Source organism: Mustela lutreola, chromosome 18 (genome assembly GCF_030435805.1).
Source record: "Mustela lutreola isolate mMusLut2 chromosome 18, mMusLut2.pri, whole genome shotgun sequence".
Classification (NCBI taxonomy): Eukaryota; Metazoa; Chordata; class Mammalia; order Carnivora; family Mustelidae; genus Mustela; species Mustela lutreola.
In genome coordinates, this window is record NC_081307.1 from 19,261,191 (window position 1) to 19,286,419 (window position 25,229).

Below are 25,229 nucleotides of genomic sequence, written 5' to 3' on the forward strand. Positions count from 1 at the left end.
AGAGCATAAGGACACAAGAAACATCAGAACAGGAAGCAGGAAGTACAACCATCAGCCCCAAATCACTAAAAAATATACATGGACATTAAGAATACCTAACTATAGACATAGTCTGCACTCATGGGCCATATGAGAATTGAGAATTGGATATTATCCATTACGTAGGCCCTCAGACCCTGGCAGTTTTCAATGCTTCTCTAAGCCTCATTTCATCAAATACTGTGATTCTCGGCCTGGTTCCCTTAATGTGAGGTTTTCCTGGTGTAAGATCAGAGCCGTAGTCATACCCTCGACCTCCACCAGTCCCGTGCTCCTGACGGCAGCTCAGCGGTGGGACACCCGTGGGCGGGGAGGCGGCAAAGGCCTCTTTCCCAGACACCAGATCAGCAAATCAGTCCTGAGATCAACAATAAAGCCCATGTTACAGCTGGAGCCCATCCTAGCAGACGACACATGGAGGAGTCTCTTCCTTTTACGTAATGTGAAAACAAAACACACTGGTAAGAATCTCAAACTGGAAAACAAAACAAAAACAAAATGAAGCTGCTCTGCTGGCAGATTTTCACCTGAAAGCCACCAGGAGCCCTCTGACTTGACGGTTCTCTTTGGGTGTGGACTTTTCTCTCCGGCTGATCGCACTGCCTCCCTGCCCTTCTAAACTCGGCTGTTTTCTGTCCTCTTCACTGTACCTTTCATGTAAGTCAAGTGCCGCTGTTTGGAATTTCCTCGTGACCCGAGGGGACCTGAAGAAGGCCTGCGTCTTAGGCACATGCGGGAGCCCAGGAAAAGGAAAAGATGGACAGGGCTTTCTTGAATTGGGGTGCCCTTCTCCTGTCCTGCATTCCCAGATTTAAATAAAGCCAGACAGATGCACCTACTGATTTCAGGGCCAGCGATCCAAGTGTGTACTATACCACAGAAACCTTCTGGAAAATGTGGCAGCTGTTGAGCCAGGCGTATTCCGGATTTAAAATGAATTAATCCAGAGGATTTGATTTGAAGGGTATATTTAGCACGAAGCGTGTTTACTCATGGCGATAAGAAGTTTGAGGCTGATCCATTAAAGAAAACTGGTGTCTCATCCGAGTGCCCCGTTGTATTTGCTTACCCAGCCACACACTTCGCAGGAGTTCTGAACTCTCTGCTTTGGCCTCTTGTTCTTTTCAAGAACAAGTCTGTTGACTTTTGGTTCCCGAGTGTTAGGCTTCCTTGGTAGCCAGGGACGGAGCCCATGGTTGTTATAGGTGGTAGGAGCGGGCACTGGGGCCCTGCCCTGAGTTTGCTCTCTGGTTTAACTAAAAAGAGAAGGGCCTGGGTGGCTCAGTTGTTAAGCGTCTGCCTTCAGCTCTGGTCAGGATCCCAACATCCTGGGATCGAGCCCCGCACTGGGCTCTCTGCTCAGTGGGAAGCCTCCTTCTCCCCCTCCTCGTATTCCCTCTGTCGCTGTGTCTCTCTCTATCAAATAAATAAATAAAACCTTAAAAGAGAGAGAGAAAGAAAGGATCAGGAGGCATCTGAATCATTCCTGCCCTGAGAGCAAGACTCGCCCCACACGCTGCCTGTTGAGATGAAAGCCTCCTGAATTGCTTGTTGACATTAAAATCTTGGGAGGCAGAGGTGGTGAGGTCCCGGCATGTATTGAATATCTGCCCCAAAACAACTCTGCGCTTGAGGGCATATATTCCTGCTGGGATTTGGTGTCTTAAGAAGATAGAAAACGGGGCGCCTGGGTGGCTCAGTGGGTTAAGCCTCCGCCTTCAGCTCAGGTCATGATCCCAGGGTCCTGGGATCGAGCCCCACATCGGGTTCCCTGCTCCGCGGGGAGCCTGCTTCCCCCTCTCTCTGACTGCTTCTCTACCTACTTGTGATCTCTCTCTCTTTCTCTGCGTTAAATAAATAAATAAAATCTTAACCAAAAAAAGAAGAAGAAGAAGACAGGAAACCATATGGATGCAGTAGATGTTGAATTGTAAAACGAGAGGAGCTCAATTTTCTGTCAACCTTGTCGATGACTTCGGGTTACTTTTAGTCGGGGACTTTGCCGAGCTTATAAAAATGCTTGTTTAATTCTTACAGTAATCCTGAAAATGAGATGTTTTCTTTTTAAGGAGAGGGCTTAGATTTCGAGAGGTTAAGTATAAATCTGCCCAAGGTCGCACAGTTGAGGACAGAGCCCGTGCGCCGGTGCAGGCTCACCTGTGGCCAAAGCCTGGGCTCTGCTCACGGGGCCGTGACACCCTTCACCGCAGTGTCCCAGGGAGCCTTGCATCCGCCTCCGCCTCAGCAGGGCTGCCACCTCCGAGCACACCGTGTTGAAGCTGGAGACACAGAGCTGTAGAACCTCCCAGAAGCTCATCCAGAATCAGGCCAGGGCCAGAGGGGCCAGCAGGGCTCTGAGCTGGGCTCTGCCACCAGCACCCTGGGAGGGAGCCCCGAGCTGAGAAGGGCGGAGGTTGGGCGGCCGCCTGCCTCTGCTGATGCTCTGCCTTTTGTCCTTGCTGCTTCCCCCCAAAGACGGCTTTGTGGTCATGGTTTCTAATTGCTCCCTGTAAGCAGGTTTTTAGTTGCATTATGCGATGCTGGCTGTTTTTGTGTTTCTCTGGGATCAGTAATGAGGTGACTTCAAGTCCCGTGGGGGCTGGGGGCAGGATCTGAGAGAATCCGTTGTAAGGATTGGGGCGCCTGTAAGAGGAGAATGTAGGACCTCCTCTTGTAGTGGGGTGTGTCCCGGCCGTGCTAAGGGCGCCGTGCTGCGGTGAGCAGGAGGAAAGGCAATTGGAGAACAGCAGGGTTCAGAGAGGTGGCGTGGTCTGCACCCCTGTTGGGTAGTGCAAGGATGGAGGGATTTCCCATGGGTCAAGTGCACACTGAGGAAGTGCGCAGGAGCCATCTTGCTAGTGTCCCTCCAAAGAGGGCTTGTCTCCTAGCAGTCCCCAGCTGCATGTGACTGCAGGGTGTTTGCTGGGGAGGCAAGTTGAGGGGATTAGAAGAGGCTGAAGCCAGGGGGATCTCCCATGTCCGTGACCTGTGTACCTCGTATCTTCATGAGCGCACATGTAGGCCCTAGGAGAAGCAGCATTTGGACCCTTGCAGCAAGAGGGCAGTGATGGCCGGCAGGTGTGTCCAGAAAAGCAGTGACATCAATAGAGAAAGAACTGTGGTCTTGCCTGGTTCATGAAGAGATGTTCACCCCATCCCTCCTCTGGACCTGCCTCCGCCACACCCCCCCCCCCCCAAAGCAGATAGGGCCGAGAAGAAAGAGGAACCAGAAGGGAGTCAGAGAGCAGACCCCCTTGCCCGTCCCCACAGTCTATAATGAGGGAAAAAGATAATTTTGCATCTTATATGGGATTGGGATTTTAAATGGAGCTGGATGGTGATTTTTCTCTCTTGAGTGTAAGCCAAAAGCTCTTCATTCTGCCTAAGATGCCCTCCAGGGTAGAAAAGGAGGATTTCACTCGCAGAGCTGTACACAGAAGTTGCGAGAAAGCAAGCTTTCTCATATTGTCATGTCATGCCACAAGTTCAGGCTCTTCGTTTCACCAGTTAGAGATGGAGGGAGCGAAAGGAGCGTCGCGTGACGCTCGCTGCTCGGCTGGGGCCCCCGCCTCCTCCTGCCAAGATAACTTCTGTTCTCATTTCCCACCCCCGTCCGATCAGCGCCTGCCATTACGCAGGTACGGAATGTGCTCTGCGGAAATCGGAGACCGAGGGCTAAGACAGATCTAGTCTTCGGAGTGACCAGGCTGGCCATTAAGTTGATATCAAGATTATCGTTGGCGAAGTTCTCCTGGTTGTGGTGTGTCTGATGGATGGCTTGATCGACGGTCACAGGAAGAATCTGATTCTGTTTCTTAACATTCTTGGCCCGTTCACCTCTCCCCTTCAGTCCGACATTCAGTCCTTTGTCGGGCCAGGCAGCCCATCAGTACTTCTTCCCTGAGTCTCGCCGCGGAGCCTACGTCCTCCATCGCAGCCCAGTGGGACTTCTCCGCCGTCTACACGACATCCTAAAATGTTCCAGCAAACCTGCTCAGAGTCCTTCAGTTGCTCTCAACCGCCATTAGCCTTCTGATTCGGCCTCTCTGTTAGAGGACTCGAAATTTTTAGCCTTTCTCGCTCCTGCCACCATCCATGAACCATCGACTCTGGTCGGCTCCTGTCGGCTCACAGATACCCATCTGCCCCTTGATCTCGTGTCCCACGTCTTCTGGAATGCCCTCTCCTTTGTCTCCATGTCCCAGATGACTGAGTCCACCTCAAGGCTTTTTGCTTTCATGAGACGGGATCCCCGATCCCCTAGGCCACATGGTGCTGGTCCCCATTTGAACTCCTGTCATTCCCGGCCTCTCCTGGTCACTCAGCTCCTGCCTCGTCCTGGCCGATTGAGTCCGTTATTCATTAAGAGTTTGTAGAGGGGCATCTGGGCTCAGTCAATTACGTGTCTGCCCTCAGCGCGGGTCATGATCTCGGGGTCCTGGGATGTGGCCCCATGTTGGGCTCCCTGCTCAGTGGGGAGCCTACTTCTCCCTTTGCCTCTCCCTCTGTTTGTGCTGTCTCTCTCTCTCTCTCAAATTAACAAAAAAAAAAAAAAAAAAAAAAAAGGGTTTGTGGAGAAATGAGCGGGTTCTTTTTATTTCACTGATAAGCTTTTCTGCCCCCAAAGATGCTGAGATTATCAAATAGTGGAGTGATCTTGGGTAAGAAAACAGCATTTTTTCTCAGTTCTGCGTGTCATTTGTCTGTTGTGTTCCTTACGCATAAATTGAAGCTGGAATGCAGTTACCTCCACTGTTGTACTTATTTGAGAATTTTTTGGAATGGAGTTGAATAGCTTTTCCTTCGCTCGTGAGAGCTGGAGTTCTCAGCCAAAGGCATGGGGGACAAATTAGACTTATTCTAATACTGTTTGATTTACACAAGACAGACTTTATCTGGAAATTTATAAACTAGGTCCAGGATAGCTTCTTGAATTTTTATTAATCCTAAAACCATACTTCCTGCTCTGAGGGTTCAGCATTTGCTACACTATCCTGATAAGTCCCCAGTGAAATCTGTGGAAACCTTGACAAAGTACACTTCGGATGCTAGATTAAATATCGCCATCTTCTGTTCATTATGAGAAGTACCGTTGACTTTCAAGAAGCCATCTTGTGTTGCTCCTTTGCTTTGAAAGACCAAATTATCCCATGTCACAGGGTCTCAACTGTGTATGAATATGAACAGAGTTCTAATTATACATTCAAAGGATAGTACAAATGGTATTTGGGGTTTTATTTACTACACTATTTAAAAAGGGTATCTCTGCAGTATGTGGTAGGGAGGCCTAATTCGAATTATTTAAGATACAGAAGAAATATAAGGCTCATGTAGCATCAAGATTCTTGCAAGTAATCTATTAATTGTTTTATTTTATAAAGTTTGTTGTAAAGGATCGGGCAACAGCGTTGGAAAATAATCATGATGCAAAGGAGTGATATTTTATAACAGTACGTTTCGAAAGAATAATGCCTATAGGTAATTTTAGGAAAAAATTCCCCTTAAAATATTTAAAGATTTTAAAGCATAAACATGAGTTGTCTTCAAAATAACATCATTTTTATATAAATATGTGTGTGTGTGTGTGTGTATATATATATATATATATATATATATATTTTTTTTTTTTTTTTTTTTTTTTTCCCTTGAGGAAGGCCAAACCCTTTATTCTCAGAGCATGCCCAGGAGAAAGGTGGCAATCACTGGAAGCAGTGTCTTGGGCTGATGTCACAGGCACTAAATTGTGAGCAGGGCCGCTCTGGAGAAGGGAGGTGTCCACTAGCCCCAGCTCTGAGTGGCACCAGCTTGCCCTCTGCTGTTTCATTTTTCACTTCTAATACCTGTTATGTCTATTATTTGAATTACAAACCCAATATATTTTAGTAACAAAGAACACAAAGGCATCAAAAGTAGTATTTGTAGTGTCCCCTGGTGCTTATCACCTCAGTGTTTCTGCTCTAATTGCTGCCATGTTGGTATCCATGTTCATAGGTTTTGTTTTTGTGTGTGTGTGTGTTTGTAGTTTTAATCTGCTTAATCAAACATGTATAAGCATAAATACATATCTGTACTTTGTTTTATAAGGAATGAGATTACTGAATGAATATTATTCTTTAGGTTACTCTTTTCACTTAATGATGTCATGGGCCAATTCCGAGTCTGTCTGTCTCTCTTTTTTTCTCTCTCTTTCTAGAATCTATGTCTTTTTGTCTCTGTAGAAGTTCATGGTGTGAATATACCATAATTTATCTACCTGTTGCTCTATTGAGATATTCATAGGTTTTCAGGTTTTTACTATTATAAAGTTTTAATAAATATCCTTGGACATCTGTCTTTATGTGCTGGTAGTTTTAATTGTGTAAAGATCAGATCTGTGCCAAAGAATATTTTTGCTTTTAACTAAGCTTGGTTTTTAGCTTTTTCTAAACTTGGCTTTTTGAGAAGTATTTGTTAATTTGTGAAATGGATATATATATTTTTTCTGGCGGTGAGTGCCTGGTGTCAGTTCTCTGCCTGCCTTTTGGGGACCGGAGAAGAGCATGGTCAGTGACTAGCACTTTCTAGGATGTGACCACCTGCTTAGCCAGACAGCAAGGATAGAATTAAGCAGTGATACACCCATTCCAGAAATGTATGTATTTCTCAGCTACGGCAGGACTTGCCCCCTTCCTGGTTTTAGTTACACAGGACGGGGGCAGAGGTTTGCATTTAACAAAATTCTTCAAAGTCCCTTATCTTTAACCCAGTTTGTACTGGGAAATGCCCACCAAATACAGCACTGTGGTAATGAAAGTGGCCCAGAAGCCCTCCTAGCAGGTCTCTAGATTGAAATTAAGAGCCTGGAGAAAATGGCTCTGGAGATAGTTCTACATGCACTCACCATTTTAGTCCGTGACTCCTGCTCAAGGTTTAATTGGGGGATTCTTGTAGGCAAATTAAGATCATACCACAATTCCTATTGGATAATGAGTTTATTGGCAATATAATACTGGAAGATACAATTTAAATTACAGAGCTTTGGACTGCCAGCTGTATCTGCTGATATTCTTCTGCTAACCTACAGGTTATGTCATTTGGTTGAGGGAGGGCAATTTGGCTCTATCACAGAATTCTATATTCAATTAGTCATCTCTGGTGGAACCACGAAAGACCTCTCCAGAAGGGTTTATCTGTAGAATGCTTTCCCGCTAAGAAAGTGTTCCTCACACCAACACATTTATGCTGTGGAATATAAGCTCCGCATGAGTGCCTGGAATCACTTAGCTCAACAGAAGGTTCCAGTGATTTCAAGCATGTTGTGTTTCCGTACGCCATTTTGAATGCCGTTATCACAGTCGGTGAGACGTTCTGATTGTTTTATGCGCTGAATATCATTGGTGACTGCTCTGTTTTGCTGACCGCCGCAGCTCAATGCAATGGCAAATCGTGCTGCAGGGAAAGGCTATGAGAACGAAGACAACTACTCCAATATCAAGTTTCAGTTTATCGGGATAGAGAACATCCATGTTATGAGGAGCAGCCTGCAGAAAATGCTGGAAGGTAAGCCATTGTCTTACGCATAGCATTAAAAAAAATACAGTGAAACGTAATGTCAAGCAGAATAAGATAGTCTTTTGTTTTTTAAGTTGTTTGCACAATGATGCTGTTTATATAAGTGGGATAAGTTGAGAAGAGGGTATCGTACTGCAAGGACTACTTAAACATTTAAGCCTTTCTCTTATTTTTTGTTAAGTGTCATGGGGAAATGGTTTTTCACTTGGTTAGCAGAGTCAGGCCCTGTCTCTGAGTATACAATGAAAGTGCACAGGAGTGTTTTTTCTTTCTCCCTCATGATATTAGTTGAACCCACATTCAAGGCCATTTAGATCAAGCAGTCCTGCATTTAAAGCAATAACTAGCTCTGTTCATGTGTGGACATGGAGTTGTATAAAATGAATCCAAGTGGACAAACGGCCATTAGAAGGGAGGGTATTGGAGGTGCTGGAGGGCCTTGAGCAGCACATTCCTGATTTCCATTCTCCTTCCTGGATTCCCTGGATCAGCTCTCTTGCTCTGAAGCCCAGCAGTCACCTTCACTGGGCTGTTACCCGCCATTAAACAATCTAATCATTTCTCCAGGGCAGCAACTACCACAGTGCGCCTGCGCATATATCCCTTCCCCGCACGGCGTTCTGCACCCCTTCACCCTCCCCCCCCCACACCCACCCCAGCCCTTCACACCACAGGACACAGCCACTCGGGCTTATGGGGGAGGAAATGACAAAGATGGATTATGTGATGTACAACAGCCATTCTTGTGGCCAAACCAGCCATAAGCTGATTTGCAGAAATTCTGCATTTCAAGCAAAACCAGCCTCCTTTACTGCTTATGCTCCATGTGATTGTAAACGCGTGCAAGGAGGAATGTGTTGTCACAGTCACAACTTCTGGCTCTAGTGGGAACCGCAGAGAAAGGGGACCTTTTGCTTTGTACCTTGGGGTCCTGGAGAGGCTGCAAATGCTGTGCTCGCTCTTGGGGGGAAGGCCCTGAAAAGGTGGAACTGTGTGAGGACAGTGGGCTGCCTGAACAGGAAACTTGGGGTGGAGTGGAGGAGGAGAAAGTAAGTGCTGAATTCCTTTTTTCTAGGGGTACACATTTGCTCTCAGTTAGTATGTAGTTCTCTGCTTCATAGGAAGGACAGGGGGTAGGCAGAGCCTGCCAGTAGGGCTGGAGGGCCTTGAGCAACACATTCCTGATTTCCATTCTCCTTCCTGGATTCCCTGGGTCTGCTCTCTTGCTTTGAAGCCCAGCAGTCACCTTTACTGGGCTGTTACCTGCCATAAAATGAGAAGCTTGGACTAATAATTTCTCCGGGTCCTTCCAGCTGTGTCGGGTCTGTGACTTTACGGGTTGCAAATATTTGAATCTTGTACATTTGAATGATTAGACAAAATCTCATCCTAAACCTGAAAAAAAAAAATCTGCCCCAGAGAATCTCCACCTTATTTTCACATATCATCTGCCATGTCTCAGACCACTGTAACAATACCATGGACATGATTTCTGAGCCTTTTTTTGTTTTTTAAGATTTTATTTATTTGAGAGAAAGAGACACACGGAGCATGAGCAGGGGGAGGGGCAGAGGGAGAGGGACAAATACCCACTGGTAAGTGGGGAGCTGGACACGGGGCTCAATCCTAGAACCCTGAGATCATGACCTGAGCTGTAGACAGACCCTTAACAGACTGAGCCACCCAGGAGCCCTGATTGTTTGAGCTGCTTAAACTTCTGGAGATAATCATGGGCAGTGTGGCTGTTCTTGCTATAAGTTGTGCCTTTTAGGTGTCAAAAAATTGGACTAGCTTTGTCCTGTTATTAAAAGGGTACTCTAACATTAGTATGAAAGGTGTGCATTACTGCCAGAATCATCAAAAAACATCTAGGGTGATACGCTTCATATTTTTCATTTAGTGATTTCATAAGCGGACTTCCAACAACACACATTTTCTTCAATGTACAAAGTAGCTCTTAGAAATTTTTATAAACTATCACTCTGACTTTAGTTTTGGAACTAGTGCTTATCTGGTCTCTTATTAGGAACCATTCCTCCTGCCCTTCTATCTGTGGTCTGACTGTCTCCTTCAAAAGGACGGCAAACTGACCGAGTCCTGTAGTGCAGTCCCTGTTACGTGAGGGATCACGGTAACTGGACATCACTTTCCAGCCCTCTGTCAGCGCAGTAAGCAAGGACAACCTTCTGGATGCCTTTCAGGGAACTTGACCAATGTTTGACTATCTGTTTTTACCAAGTAAATTATAAACCACTTGTGGAGGCTCAGCTGATGAAGTGATGCAATCAGTCCCCCCTTCTAGGGCTTTTCCTGCTTCCAACAGCCGTCCTTGGCATCAAAGAGATTGGAAGATTTGTGCTGCTGGTGACTTGGTAGGAAGTGTGCTAGTACATTTTTATTCGTAGTTATTATTGCCTTTGATTTTTTTTAACTACTGCTAATTAATATTATCAGAATAGAATTTGAATAATAGAAGAGAAAAAATTGTTTGCATTCTGGCTCTGTCTGTGAGCAAGAGCTGCAGGATATTTCATCAGAAACTGAAATTTAGGACCAAGTTCACATCCGATATAGGTCCTTTTATAGAGCTCACTTAATTTTAACTTTGATTTATAAGTCCTAAAGCAAACTGTGTTGTGGTATTCATACGTCTCAATGAGATAGTAATGATGCCTTCTAGTTACGTAGCAATTTTGCAATTGATTGTTTTCTACTAGGCTTTCCCTTTTGATCATATAATGTTTTTCCCTTAAATAATAAAAGGATGACCTATATTTTCTTTTTTATCGGAACAGTCAATAAGAAAGCCCATGCTTCTCTCCATGTGGACCTCTCTTTATATGTTATTCACAACATGGCAGGTTATTTTTTCAAAGCATAAGTCTCTAGTTCTAGAATCTAGTAACATATATATATATATATATATATATATATATATATATATATATATATATAATTTCTTTCCTTAAGTGGACTCCGCACTGGAGCCCAACACAGGGCTTGAATTCATGACTCTGAGATCAAGATCTGAGCTGACATCAAGAGCTGGACACTTAACCGACTAAGCCACCCAGACGTCCCACATTTAAAAATATTTTTATATTACATATTTAATTTGAAATTTAATTTAATTTAAAACATGCATTTCCCAGGATCTCATAACAAAGCAGGATTTGAGCCTAGTACTTTCTATCATGTTAGAGCACTCTTCACTGATTTGTGGATATGGTGTTAGGCTCGTGGTAACCACCCACATAGTAATGGTGTTGTAGCATCTGTGATGTGATTACTATGTACTGGACACTCTTTTAATTTTCTCAGGTGTATTTATTCAGTGGTCCTCGTGGCAGTCTTGTTAGAGCTATTCTCTTTTTTTTTTAATGCAATTAGCCAACATATAGTACTTCATTTGTTTTTGATATAGTATGCAATGATTCATGAGTTTTGTATAAGACACAGTTCTCATTAGATCACGTGCCCTCCTTAATACGCGTCACCCCGTTACCCCATTCCCCACCCCTCCCCTTCCACAGCCCTCAGTTTGTCCCCAGCGTGCAGTCTCTCATGGTCGGTCTCCTTCTCTGAGGGAGACAGTTTTCCCTCCCTTCCCCGTTTATCCTTTGCACTGTTTCTTATATTCCACGTGAGTGAAACCATAAGATAATTGTCCTCTGATTGATTTATTTCACTCAGTATAATTCCCTCCAGTTCCATCCATGTTGATGCAAATGGTGGGTATTTATCCCTTCTGATGGCTGAGTAATACTCCATCGTATATATGGACTATATCTTCTTTACCTATTCGTCTGTTGAAGGGCATCTCAGCTCCTTCCACAGTTTGGCTATTGTGGACATTGATGCTGTGAACACTGGGTGCATGTGCCCCTTCGGATCACTACATCTGTATCTTTAGGGCAAATCCCCAGCAGTGCAATTACTGGGTTGTAGGGTAGCTCAATTTTTAACTTCTTGAGGAAACTCCATACCAGTTTCCAGAATATCCTCATTTTAAAGAGGAGGAAATTGAGGTCAGAGGCTAAGGATCTCACGCAAGCTCACAGCAGTAGACAACAGAACGAAGATTCTCACCTGATCAGTATGGGTTCAGATGCCATACTCTTAACCACTCGGCTTTATGGTCTCTCTAGGTAGCTGGTTGGGTAGAAAGTGTCCTGGCCTAAGAGTCTAAAGATCTGGATTTGGGCTTTTGCTTTATAGTCTCCGAATAAACTTAAACAAACCTCATTTCCTGTATTTGTAAAAGAACGTTAATATATCATCTCTAACTTACCGATTGAAAAAGTTTCTTGCAAACTATGAAGTGTTTTCTTTCCAGTGTAAGGTCTATTATGATTTCTCTTGAGAGATAATACTTCATTTGGAATTAAGTACTGAGTAAATGGGTAAGTTATTGAGCTATAGATTAATTTAGTCAGCCAGACTTTTTATAGGTAACTTTTCTCAGTTTCTTTATTCAAGAGACACAGAGTAAGATAGCACAATTTCAGAGACATGGAAGTGCTTGCCTTATATTATGGTCAATGTCCACTCAGCAAAAGCCCATCAATTTAATAAACCACCTGTCAGGCCTTGTGGATGTTTTCTCAGCAAATTATTTCACAGAGATACAAACCTTAGCCCCATGGTATGTCATATGGGAATGGGTCCAGAGCACAGGAAGAAAGGCCCGTGTCCATTCTGCGATTTGGGCAACACTACAGTGAAGAGCTGTTTGAAACGGACCAGACTCGGTGCAATTTAAGACTAGAATCTTTTTAGCAGGTGCCAAAGTGGAACCGCACTTGTCATATCCCCTGGAACTATGGGCATTGACGGGAGACGTTTTGTGGCAAAATCAGGCGGCCCCAGAGATCATATCTGAGCTGCACTTCTGTGTGAAGGTTCTAAGGCCCATTATTCAGAGCCTTCATCAGGTGTAGAAAGGACGGTTGAAAGAAGAGAATTTTGAAGGTGTCATGGAGGCGGCAGGTATTATGGTCTCCGACTTAACTACTCTGGTCTCCCTCCCAAGTTGCTTTGGGCGCACCAAGGTCTAGAAATGAACAGTCCCTAACATACCCACACACTTCTTTCTGCTCAGAGTTAAGGCTGTGGCTATCAGTTAAAATGTCCCTTTTGTTGGAGACTTTATTTTTTTAAAGATTTTATTTATTTATTTGACAGAGATCACAAGTAGGCAGAGGGGCAGGCAGAGAGAGAGAGGAGGAAGCAGGCTCCCTTCTGAGCAGAGAGCCCGATGCGGGGCTCTATCCCAGGACCCTGAGATCATGACCTGAGCCAAAAGCAGAGTCTTTTAACCCGCTGTGCCACCCAGGCGCTCCTGTTGGAGACTTTCTTGCTTACCTCATGTCTTTCTGAGGTAATGGCTAATTCAACCCAGAAGAAATGGAGCGCTTCAACTCTCTACAGATATTCGGATTTAAGTTTTTCATTTTAAAGTATTTCCTATTACATCGCCTACTAGTTGATGGAGTTCTACCAGATAGGAGCTAATAAAAGGCTATAAAGCTCATCTTTTTTTTTTTTTTCTGTTCTCTATGTTTGGACTTTTTACCACTATTAATTTCCTCAATTACTAACCTATTAGATGAGACAGCCAGCAGGACCTGGCTGAAAATCTGGTTATTATCCTTTAAAATTAAGCAACAAAGCATGGTTTTCCACACAGAAAACCCAATTTTCCATTAAAATGGAACTAGATAGCTTCAATCCAAGGTTTTTCAGAGAACCTTCCACGTGACCAACAGACCTGTCCTGTCAGGATTTACTCGTTATCAATTCATGGTCACTTGGAGGAAAGAAATAGATCAAGAGCATGTACCTTGCTCTCTGTGGTGTTGTAAGAGGATGTAGAATGGGGCTGATGAGAGCTGGGTGGTATCAGCTAATCCCTACAAGCATATCGTAAGCATTAAGGCACAGAGGAAAGAGCATTGTCCCTTGGGGGCATATGGGCTGTAGACTGGACTCCAGTTCAATAATTTACTGACTGTGTAACTATGGATGATAACTTGGTAAACTTTAACACCTTTCCAACTGCAAATTGGGAGTAACTAATACCCTGGATGGTAGAGAATGTTTGTCGAGTAGCAGGCATAATCCCCGCTTAGAGTAAGTACGACATTAAGTCGGGGCTCCTGAAGTTCTCCCAGACATTCCTCTGTACATTAGACAATTACTGAGGGTTTTCTACATGCTGGGCATTGGGTAGAAAAATTCATTCATTAATACAAAATGAAGTATTGATTTGGATGGAGGGCAAAAATCATGCGCAGGGGAACAGATGATGCTTGCTTGTTACTGAGGTCTATACCGGGGTATGGCAGCCAGTCGAATGTTTGAACTGGGCGTCAAAGCCAAGGACTTCATGTCTGGGTGACATTATCAAAGAGAGGACAACAGGGCGCCTGGGTGGCTCAGTGGGTTAAGCCTCTGCCTTCAGCTCAGGTCATGATCTCAGGATCCTGGGATCAAGTCCCGCATCAGGCTCTCTGCTCAGCAGGGAGCCTGCTTCCCCCTCTCTCTCTCTGCCTGCCTACTTGTGATCTTTCTCTCTGTGTGTGCCAAATAAATAAATAAAATTTAAAAAAAAAAGAGAGAGAGAGGACAACATAGTGATTTAATAAGAGAATTTTGGCTATTTTCATCCTCATTATGCTGTCTCTTGACGTTCACTGAGAATTCTAAGATTAATTTCACCCTCAGAATTTGTTTTATTTTGTTAATCATGATGGCTAGTTTTGGGGTAACTAGGGCATTTGCAAAAGGAATGCTTGCAGAAGACAGTGCCTCCCATGCAACTAAAGATAGACATGACTAATTGTAGTGACAAGGCGAGCTGTAGTTGGGATCTGGCAATTCCGTATTTGCTTGCCAGCGACGGTAAGGTTTGAGATTTGGTGAGAACGTTGGTCTTGGCAGCTTTCACAGCAGGTGTGTGGTGCCGCCCACTTGCTGCCACCGTCTTCATCTTACATGATTCCTGAGCTTTCTCTCCAGGGCCTGCCACTAATACTTTCTACCCACCCGACTTCCTAGCCTCTCAGCATTTTCTCCCAGTCTAGCCTTCTCTATTTTCACTTAAGTTTCCTATTTAGACTCTAAGCCTCACCTTCAGTTAACTTCCTGTTCATCCTGGCTCAGTTGGCATAGTGACTTAATTATTCTCTCTTTGTAGTGGAAAAATATATGGAAATTGGAGTCAAGGGAGTTAGATTCCGATCAAGTGTCCTTAACTGGGCTGCTAGCATCTGAACCTGTTCCTCTTCTGTAAGTTGAGAAAATCAGACCTACTGTAGATGGGAGGTTGTGCCAGTTCATTGAGAGAAAACTAAGCCCCAAGCCTTATAGACCGTAGATGTAATATAAATGGGCACATATATACTTTTTATTTGCCGCAAGTGGTGTTTTTCGACACAAATTCACATGCAAAGCTCGTAAATGCTGAGGGCATTCTTTTGTGAACCTGCTGCTAGATCTCCTTTAGGACAATGGTAATTAGTATTACTGGAATGTATGTGTGTACATGCTTTCATGTTTATTAGCAGCTCGACACACACACACACACACACACTTATGCATATGAGTACTTGTGTATACTATTCTCAATGCTTTGTACGCTAGCAGTACTAACACAGGTATAAAGAATTTAGGCTTGATTGTACCTTACCAATTTATATGATCACCAAATTCCTTAAAGGAAAACAAGGCTGTACAAAGTTGGGTTTCGTGGCATAGTTGTATAGCAGTTCCAGAAAGCAGCACGCATGCCCTAGGCTGGAGTCGTTTTAAAGAATAATCGCTAATCTTGTCGGCATCCTGTGAAGACGCTAAAACGCAAAGCTCTCCATTATATAGAGTTCTCTATAAAGAGGGCCCACGGTCCTTGGCCTGGGGAGGAGCATACCACTAACATTAATAAATTGAATACAGTCTGTGCAGAGCTCAGAAGTTTATTCTGTGTCACTGTGGTGGGCTCTGAGTAGAAGGCAAACCATAAAACAGGCTTAACCAAACATTTCCATGTCAAGAGTCCATCATAAAATCCTCTTTGAATGGGTTCACCTGCTAGGAGGTTCAGTGAAGGGAGATTATTATCCTTTGACCAGTTCTCTGAAGAGCGTTTCATTGGGCTTGGGGTTTTGACTCCAAAATGGGAAAGGGGAAAATCAACACATTAACAGAACTCAGGTGGCTGGCAGGCTGGTCATTAAGGGAGGGCCATGAACTCTTCAACTTCAGGTTTTAGGAGACGAGAGTGATCTCCTGGGGTCCAGATGGAGACCGTCTTTGCATCCTCCAGGATCCCACCCAGCAACTGTACACGAGGAAAGGAGATTGGTGTTAGTGACTTTCTTTTTTTTTTTTTTTTTTTTTAAAGATTTTTTCTTTATTTATCTGACAGAGATCACAAGTAGGCAGAGAGGCAGGCAGAGAGAGAGGAGGAAGCAGGCTACGTGCAGAGCAGAAAGCCCGATGTGGGGCTCGATCCCAGTACCCTGGGATCATGACCTGAGCCGAAGGCAGAGGCTCAACCCACTGAGCCACCCAGGTGCCCCTGTTAGTGACTTTCTTAAAGAAGATCAGGCAAGGCTTATTTTCTTCCAAGTAAATTTCTTATTTCCTCTTATTTCCCTATGTCCTATAATTATCTTTTCTTTTTTTTTAATGTTATCTTTTTATATGTTATCCATATATGTTTATGGGATACGGTTGCTCTTTTACGTAAAACAAATATTGTTAGACCTGAGCATTAAACTCCCACTCAGTAAGTACGATTCTCTGTGGCATATGCCTCTGATGTCAGCCTAAATGAACTTCGTTCAGCAAAATGGTTTGTAAATATTGGTTTGGGTTTGGCAACAAGAGTGAACAAATCAGTATTTCTGCCTTATCCTGAGTTTATCCAAACAAACCCACCAGTTTTATATTTAAAAGTGCAGGCACTGATTGTTTGAGTCTCGAGTGTTCCCCCATCTGTCCATGTGTATTAATCATCTATAGAGCTGTTTGCTCTCACCCGGCCACTCAGCATTTGGCGGGAGAACACCCTTACAGTCGTTACCTTGCCCGAAAACCTGGTGAGGGTAGTTCACTTAAAGTACACAGCTTTAGTGTTCCTGAAAACACAAATGTTCAACAAGGAGCCATTCTCAGTGTGGGAAGGAGGAAGCTGGTCTGGCAGGAGATCCAGCAGCTTGTCTCCTTGCTGAGCGAGCTAAGTGAAGAGGGAAACACTGGAACATTCTCTCTGGCAGTACCTTTTACGGCCCGGTTTCTGTGAGCTCTCTGTTCCTCTCCTGCTTTTGGCCCAGACCATCTGCAGGTTAGCTGGAAAGCCTGGTGTCTTATTTTAAAGCTTGCTGCCATTTCCATGCCTTGTGGGAAGAGAAGGTGAAAAGGATCATTTGTTCTTGGGCTGAGCTTCAGGGTTTGGGTGCCAAGATATCCCTCAGGCTCCCTGGACCTTCTGAAATAAACGGGAATGCCAACTAGCCCTAAGCCCTATAATAACAACTGGAAAGTTCGGCCTATTTAGTGAAAAGAAAAAACAACAACAAGCTGTTTGCAAGGTAATGTTATCTGTGAAAGATTTAAAGGAATCAGTGGAGTCCTGAGACTCTACGTGGTGGCAGGTGTGTATTTTAGGATTAAGTTGAACACTTTGGGTCATGGCCTGGGGTTAAACAGAAAGACCAAAGAGGAGGCGCCCAGGGAGTGGTGAGAGGGCCCTTCTGGTGCTGGAATTTCAGGCCTTTCCTCCGGGCTGGGTGCACAGGCAGAGGCGAGCCTGCCCCCTGCAGGAACCAAGTGGGACTGCCGGGCAGTGTCACTGGGGAGGGAAGGCAGGCCTTGCCCAGTTTTTTTTTTTTTTTTCTTGATATTGATTTATGTTTTCTTTTTTTTTTTTTAATTTTTTCAATTTATTTATTTTCAGAAAAACAGTATTCATTATTTTTTCACCACACCCAGTGCTCCATGCAATCCGTGCCCTCTATAATACCCACCAGCTGGTACCCCAACCTCTCAACCCCTGCTACTTCTTGCCCAGTTTTAGCTGGAGGCTGTCGGTCTGTCTTTCCATCAGATTCTAAACTGGGTACACACCCCTGAGCTCGCAGGAGAACTTAGGAGGTGCACCCTGACTAGCTGGCTGCACGGCATCAACTTTGTTGCACTCTCCTTCCTAAAGCTGCCCGCCGTGCCTTGGGAGGCTCTTTGGCGCAGGCTGGAAGCCATCCCTCCTTTGCCATTTCCCCCACCTTAATGACCTTTTTGCCGACTTTGCAAAAGACAGATACACCTTTTATCACCTCCTGAGTCATTACAATGCATTTTTCTAGGGTGCATGAAAGAGTACCTAATTTAAAACATTATTGTGGGGGTACATGTGCAGAAACGTTTGAAGACTGCTAATCAGGTTCATCTTCCCCCAACGTCGCTGCTGCCCAGAGAAGTATAATGGAAGTCACTCGTGTGGACAACATTTGAAATTTCACATTTTCTAGTGGCCACATCAAAAAGTTAAAGGAAATGGGCAAATTTTCATAATACATTTGTATTTAACTTGATATATCCCAAATATTATCATGTCAACATGTAGTCATTACAGCAGCTACTAGTGAGATCCTTTTTTTTTTAAAGATTATTTATTTATTTATTTATTTGACAGAATTCACAAGGCAGAGAAGCAGACGGAGAGAGAGAGGGAAGCAGAGCCCGATGCAGGGCTTGATCCCAGGACCCTGAGATCATGACCTGAGCCAAAGGCTCAGGCTTAACCGACTGAGCCATCTGGGTGCCCCAGTGAGATACTTTTTATCCTTTTTTTCATACTGAGTATTTCACGTTTAGGATCTACTTTGCATTCACAGCGTATCTCAGTTCAGACTCGCTCCATTTCAGATATTCCACAGCCACGTGGGACTAGCGGCTGCCGCACTGCACTGTACGGTTCTGAGGGACAAAGTGTGTAAACTTGAAGTTGATAGTAGGTGGGAGACAAGGAGCATTTAGAGTGCTTCGTGTGTGAATTACAAAAAATAATATAACCGAGATCGATAGACATTGCTTAAGAGCATGTACTTTGGAGCCAGACTGAATCCGAGCCTCACCGCTTATCAGCTAGTGACCTTGGACAAGTTACTTAACCTCTCTTTGCATTGGTTTCCACTTTTATAAATAAGGATAATAATAGTACCTTCTTCATATGATTTCTAGGACGATTAGAAAGCTATTGTATAGAAAGCACCTGGAGGGGTGCCTGGGTGGCTCAGTCGGTTAAGCGTCTGCCTTTGGCTCAGGTCATGATGACAGGGTCCTGGGATGGAGCCCCGCATTTGGTTCCCTGCTCAGCAGGAAGGCTGCTTCTCCCTTTCCCTCTCCCTCCGCCTGCTGCTCCCCCTGCCTGTGTTCTCCCTGTCAAATAAATAAAATACATTCAAAAAAAAAAAAAAAAAAAAGCACCTGGAGGACTATCTGGCACCTGGTAAGTACTATTTAAGTTTTGCTATTATTATTACTAGTAGAGGTACGATTTCGAGTTACACCCACCAGGGTAACCCTGGTGTGGTGGCAGACACTCAGCTTCTTGGTTAGAGGCCTTGGGCTCTCCTGCCATTGATCACTTTGTGTTCTGACCTTTCTAAGCCTCAGCTCTGAGGTGGGGTGTGAATGAGTCTGTACCTCCTAACTGTCAGGACACCGAACTGGACGAACAGATGGTAAAGCATAGTTCACGGTGACCATTTCTGAATTTTCCAGCTCCCAGCATGGGGTATATGCATTAGCTTATTTCACTCTTCAGTTAACACTTTGAGGAAGGCGTTTTATCCCCATGGCACACTTGAGGAAATCAAGGCTTGGTAACTAGCCCAGGTTGCATTGTTGAGAGCACAGAGCTGGAATCTGGATGCTAGAAGATCCGACTCTGAAGCCCATGGCCTTGAATAGGACCACGTGTTGTTGCCCCTGCACACATGGTGTTTATTACTAAGACGTACAAGTTGGTTCACATAAAACTAAAATCTAAGTGAAACACGAGGCCTTCCCAGTTCCCCAAGATGTCAGACTGAATATAAAACACCCTCTGATAAGAACATCTAGAAATGCTATATTCAATATAGGAAACATTTCCTTAAATGAATCACTGACCTTATAAGCAAGACAAGAAACAAGCCGCCAGGTAATTGAGGCCACAGTAACACAGCACTGCACAACCACCAAGGAGGCGGGAGTCAGAAAGCCGAGGGATAACCAGTGTTGGCGCAGATGTGGGGACATCAGAAGCCTTGCGGTCGGTGCCCCCAGGATGTAGCCCGGTGTGGCAGCTGAGGAAGACTGCACCTTGGGCAGCCTCCCAAGTGGTTAACTCATGTGACCTCACGAGTCCTCTCCTAAGGATGTCCCCCCGAGAAATGAAATCTACTTCTACAGAAAACTTGCACACGAATGTTCATAGCCACATTGTTCGTCAGAGCTCAGAAGTGGAAATAACCCAAACGCCCACCAGCGGATGAATGGGTAAAAAATGGGCATATCCATCCTGTGAAATATTTGGCCTTGAAAAGGAAGGTTGCTCCTGAGCAGTTTTCAGTTTGCTTCTGCCAGTGTCATGACTCCAGCCCCAAACACGGTACTTTCTCAACTAGGAAATCCTGCACAGAAAGAAAAGATGCTTTTGGATCCCCAACACGTAGGAGACTAGACCAAGGGTTTCAACATTCTCAGCAAGGTTTTCTGTGGGATTCCACAAAATTATGGAGATGTTGCTCCTGGTTAGGACAGTCGTTTTGTTTTCACAGTGGTCCTGAACAGAAGGGGTTGGGTGCTGTGGAGGTCTAACTAGGCAGGTGCTGGGGTTCGATCCAGGAACTCTTCTCTGTAGCCTGCTCCTGCGTGGGCCACTGCCGATATCTTTGCTGAAGGATAAACAGGTCTTCTCTTCTGGACCTTGACTGTGGCCCATGATTTCCATTAATATTGGGGTTTGAACTTTACAAATAGAATACTTCTGAACAGATGCAGCATCCCCTAGGACGAGACAGAGTGGAACAGCCTTACTTGAAGTGGTTCAGTAGAACCAATTTTACAACTATGGACACTTATCCTGACTTAATTTCCTCCAGAAAATACAGTGATGAAGGAATCATTAACAAATTCCCTGCAAATATGAGCATATATAAAGTAAGATTGTCTTTATTTTGCTTTCATCGCATGATTTACCTTGCAGTGTGTGAACTGAAATCTCCGTCCATGAGTGACTTTCTGTGGGGACTGGAGAACTCGGGCTGGTTAAGGCACATCAAGGCCATCATGGATGCAGGGATCTTCATTGCAAAGGTAAGTCATAAGGGCCGAGCAGCCAGGGAGCTCTGACTTCAGGATGGACATCCTGTTTACCCTCCCCATCTGCTGAGGCTGCCTCGCACGTAGTCAGCTGTGGCTCGCTGAGTGGGGAGCTAGCTGGCTTTGCAGACCATGATGTTTGGCCTCGTAAACATGTGATTGCTGCCAAAGAGAGGACAGCGCTCTGTCGGTAATGTGCCGGCACAGCAGTCCATGGGAAGACATTTTCAGAGTATTCTCTTCGGGTAGACTTGGTCCTAAGTGGAGGAAAGAACTGTCTATAGGAGAGTACATACATCCAACTGTGTGGCACTTCAGTGACCGAGCCGGTCTTCCATCTTAGTAAACTGCAACTCCTTTGCTACATGGTGTAAGTTAAGTCCTGTTTCCAAACCTGGTAGGTCGGTTCCCTTCTGCCACAGAACAGTCTCGCTGCAACTTTCATATAAACAGGTTTTGGATGCATTGTCTATTTTCTCAATTTTTTGTTAGTTCTATTTGTTTCTATAAGTCCCTCTCAAATTTATACCTAAAGACAACCATGTCTTTTCTGAAGATGTGGTATGCTCCCCTTTATTTGAGAATTCATTTATTCATATTGCAGTGTGTGAACTGAAATCTCCGTCCATGAGTGACTTTCTGTGGCGACTGGAGAACTCGGGCTGGTTAAGGCACATTAAGGCCATCGTGGATGCAGAGTAAATGTTTATTTAGTGCCAGGCACTTTGATCGGTGCTGAACACACGATACCAAATAAACCAGATTTTCTTCTCTTACAGACCTTGCATTCTGGTATGGGACACAGAAAATGAATAAATAGAAAAAAAATAAGAAAAAATAGGATTTCTGGTAGTGAAAGTGCTATGTTGTATTCTCTTTCCATGTTTCCCAGTTTGTTTCCTGTCAGACGATGCTCAGCTAAAAATTGTGTACGCATCTGTAGTAGCAGATAGGAATCTTTGAGACTTGCTGCCGTAATTTTTACCGTGTTTTCTCTTTCTTCCCTCACTCCCTGGTTTCACTGCTGGACTCCTATCCTTTGATCTCTAATTTCATGGTGTTACTACATATAATTTTTTGTGTCTTTCCCATTTTGGAAATGATTGAGGCCAGTAGCAGCTGCAGAATTTCCGTATTGAGAAGGTTTAAGGTGGAACCCAGAGGAGAGGGCGGACGGTGGGTCTGGAGAGGTTTGCTCAGGAGGCGCGTGTCCACTGTAGCACGTGTGTGTACTCGTGGTGGTCTGGGGGTGGCTCCTGGGTGGAACAGGAAGGAGAAGTTCTGGTTGCCAGCACCAAGCCACTCCCTGGCTCTATCCTAAATGGATGGGGCACGAACACTAAATTAGTTGCTTTGGGTTATTTTTTTTTTTCCACTCCCCTTTTTCTTTCCGTAGGTATAAACCCAAACCTTGTTCTGATGAGATGTTTTTCCTTTTTGTGGCCATTCTTTCTGACTCTCTGCTGACCCTGTGTTTTTCAGGCAGTTTCAGAGGAAGGGGCCAGCGTGCTTGTTCACTGTTCCGATGGTTGGGACAGGACTGCCCAAGTGTGCTCAGTGGCCAGCCTCCTGCTAGATCCGCATTACCGGACCCTGAAGGGCTTTATGGTGAGTGTGGTTGCTGGGCTTCTCTCCCACGCGGGGCCGTGAACAGAATGCACCTCTCTTTCGACAACCGTTGGCAACTTTTTTTCCTCTCGCTGTTACTCTTCTCTTGGTAGATCAGCAAGATTAAAAGGGAAAAGGTAGAAAATGGTCTTGGAGTAAAGAAGTGAATTTCTGGGATATTGGAAGCTATTCAAATTGGTGCTATGAAATGTGAATTTGGGGGTCAATATAGACTATGTTCAGTAGTCTGTAAAATAGTGAATTTTATAAATTATTTGCTCATAAATATTCCAAGTTGAGGTAACATGTGAACAGGTGGTAGAAAACATTTTTCAGAAAAAAATATTTGGAGAAAAAAATCTCTGAATGATGCATGAAAAGTCCTTGAGAGGAAAAACGTTTTACTTACTGCTTTGATTTTTTTAGGTAGTCCTTCACAACTCTGGCTCAGAGTATTGAGAACTTCATTGTTTTTGTGCTCTCTGTTGAAACTATGAGTGCAGCCTTTCCTAGACTTTCACCTTTTAGGTGTGCATCACAGTGCGACGTGTTCCTTCCACCCACAGATTATTTGTGTAGCTCCCGGGGTGTGAAGCTCTGGCTGAGCTGGAGCCTCGTTCTGCAGCTTGACCGCAGGGGTTTCCTAGGGACTGGGAGACTAGCTGGTTCTCGCCTCTGGCACCACGATGTGGTAGAAAGTGCTTCAGTGGATCCTGAATCCATGCGAGGGACAGATGCTGCCAGAGAAGCCTGACCAGGGGGATCTCTGCTGCTAGATCTCCTTCATCGATTGAGATCAGCGGACACTCTGGGGACAAGAGAAGTGGCAGAGGTTTCCTTTATGGGCTGTTTCTTTTTCTTTTCTTTTTTTTTTTTTTTTTGGAAAGTGTCAGAACTTTCAATTCCCTGTGATAGCACTGAGACATCTGAGTGCAACTCCCTCCCCTGGACTGAGGTTAGGAAGGCTGGATTCCTTCATGCCCACTGGGCGGGTGGAGGGTTCCTGGCTCACATGCCTCTTCACACCATCCTCTACCACCATGGACTCTCTGATTCTGCCCCATTAAATTTATATGTTGTCAAGGGTGAACTTCAACCACTCCATATTTTTAAAGGGAAATCCCTTGGCCATTGTAGAGCATGGGATTGGTCTGTACTATTTGATTTTTTTTTAACATCCAGATAATTTGAAATTATAAACTCGTGTTACCCCAATTTTAAAACAGGGCTGAAACTCCTCTATTATATCCCCAACACTTGTCATTTTGGGATTTTCCTAATGTGTCACAAAGATCATAGGAAAATATTCCTAATTGTTCTTGTAAGGAGGTTGGTATTTGATATTATACTGAGACCTGTTGGTTAAGAGATGGGCTTTAGCGTAGAAAGAGCTAGGTTACGAGGTAGCATCCACCACTTCTTAGTAGCGTAATCTTAAGAGAATTAAGCCTGTCAGTTTCTCCTTTTGAAAAATGAGTGATCCTACTTGTCCCACAGTAAAATGAGATTATATATGAAGCAAAATGAACAGTGTTTCCCAGAAAGCACTCAGTGGGTGCTGCTATTACCTTTTCATATATCCATTCCCATGTTTTCCCCATGGATGACCTTCAGCTTTGCCGTTCTGCGCATCTGTCTTGGTGGACAATGACAGTGCATTCGTCTACACTAAGGATAGTGACTCCCCAAAATCCTTTGAATCCTTCAGCACTGTTGGTTGGGGGTCTCTTATTTTTCCTTGTTTGCTTCTCTCCATGATATTTATATTCTTTTTTATGTAGGTATTAATTGAAAAGGACTGGATTTCCTTTGGTCATAAGTTTAATCACAGGTAAAAAAAAAAAAAAATTTAAAAATCTGTTGGTTTGAATGTGTACGATAAAAAAAAATCTGCTTCTGAAGTTTTCAACTGAGTGGGGGGAAACAAGCTTTTCTTTGTGTATCTTATTCGAAAAGTTAAAAGTTTTGTTGTATACATTGTATCACAGATAAATGAAGTTCTATTACCTTGTGGCAGTTAGCAACTCAGAGATAGAGGATATATAGACAGAAAGAATGTGGAAATGGACAAAGACTAGCTATGTAATTGTTTTATGAGGAAGCCCTTTTTAAAGCTACCAAGTTGAGTGGAACTTAAACTTTTGAGATGTTTCCAGTTTCTAGTGTTTTCACTCTTAGAAAAACTCCTAAACTGATCTCTGGTCATTTCTATTCTAAAGTTGGTTATCTCTTGCTGAGCAGATAAGTTTCTATACTGTTACTTTGAATTTGATGGCACCCCAGTCCCCACTTTTGGATTCTAAAATTCACTTACTAGTGTAAAGGACTAGGCAGCCTTCATTTAAAAATCAGTACAAGGGGCACCTGCCTGGGTTGCTCAGTCAGTTGAGCATCCGATTCATGATCTTGACTTGGGTCCTGATCTCAGGGTTGAATTCAAGCCCTGTTTGGGCTTGATGCTGGGTGTGGAAGCCACTTTAAAAAATCAGTACAAATGTGAGGGAGAAGATTCTGATGTACTCCTGAAAAACCAAGATGGGAGATATAAAGGTATATAGGAGCCTGGAAATATGGGTATTGTCACATGGGAAATAAATTCTGTGACAGGCTTTAACATTACTCTAGAAATATCTGAGAAACTTGGGAAATCACAATTTGGTTTT

The 25,229-nt window shown here is 44.1% G+C and overlaps 1 protein-coding gene and 1 long non-coding RNA gene across 2 annotated transcripts in view; one reads left to right on the top strand and one right to left on the bottom strand.

Annotated features, from left to right (window-relative positions):
• MTMR7 (myotubularin related protein 7) overlaps positions 1-25,229 on the top strand; it is a 102,322-nt gene that overhangs the window by 68,547 nt on the left and 8,546 nt on the right. Inside the window, exons 7-10 of the mRNA XM_059156032.1 lie at positions 7,446-7,578; positions 20,843-20,952; positions 22,441-22,566; positions 24,348-24,397. Coding sequence (XP_059012015.1) covers positions 7,446-7,578; positions 20,843-20,952; positions 22,441-22,566; positions 24,348-24,397 — 419 coding nt within the window. The remainder of the gene's footprint in view (positions 1-7,445; positions 7,579-20,842; positions 20,953-22,440; positions 22,567-24,347; positions 24,398-25,229) is intronic.
• Positions 15,548-19,756, bottom strand: LOC131820441 (uncharacterized). The gene is made up of 2 exons (XR_009349639.1): positions 16,872-19,756; positions 15,548-15,928 (listed from the first exon to the last, which is right to left on the bottom strand). It is a non-coding gene; the product is annotated as an uncharacterized LOC131820441 (long non-coding RNA).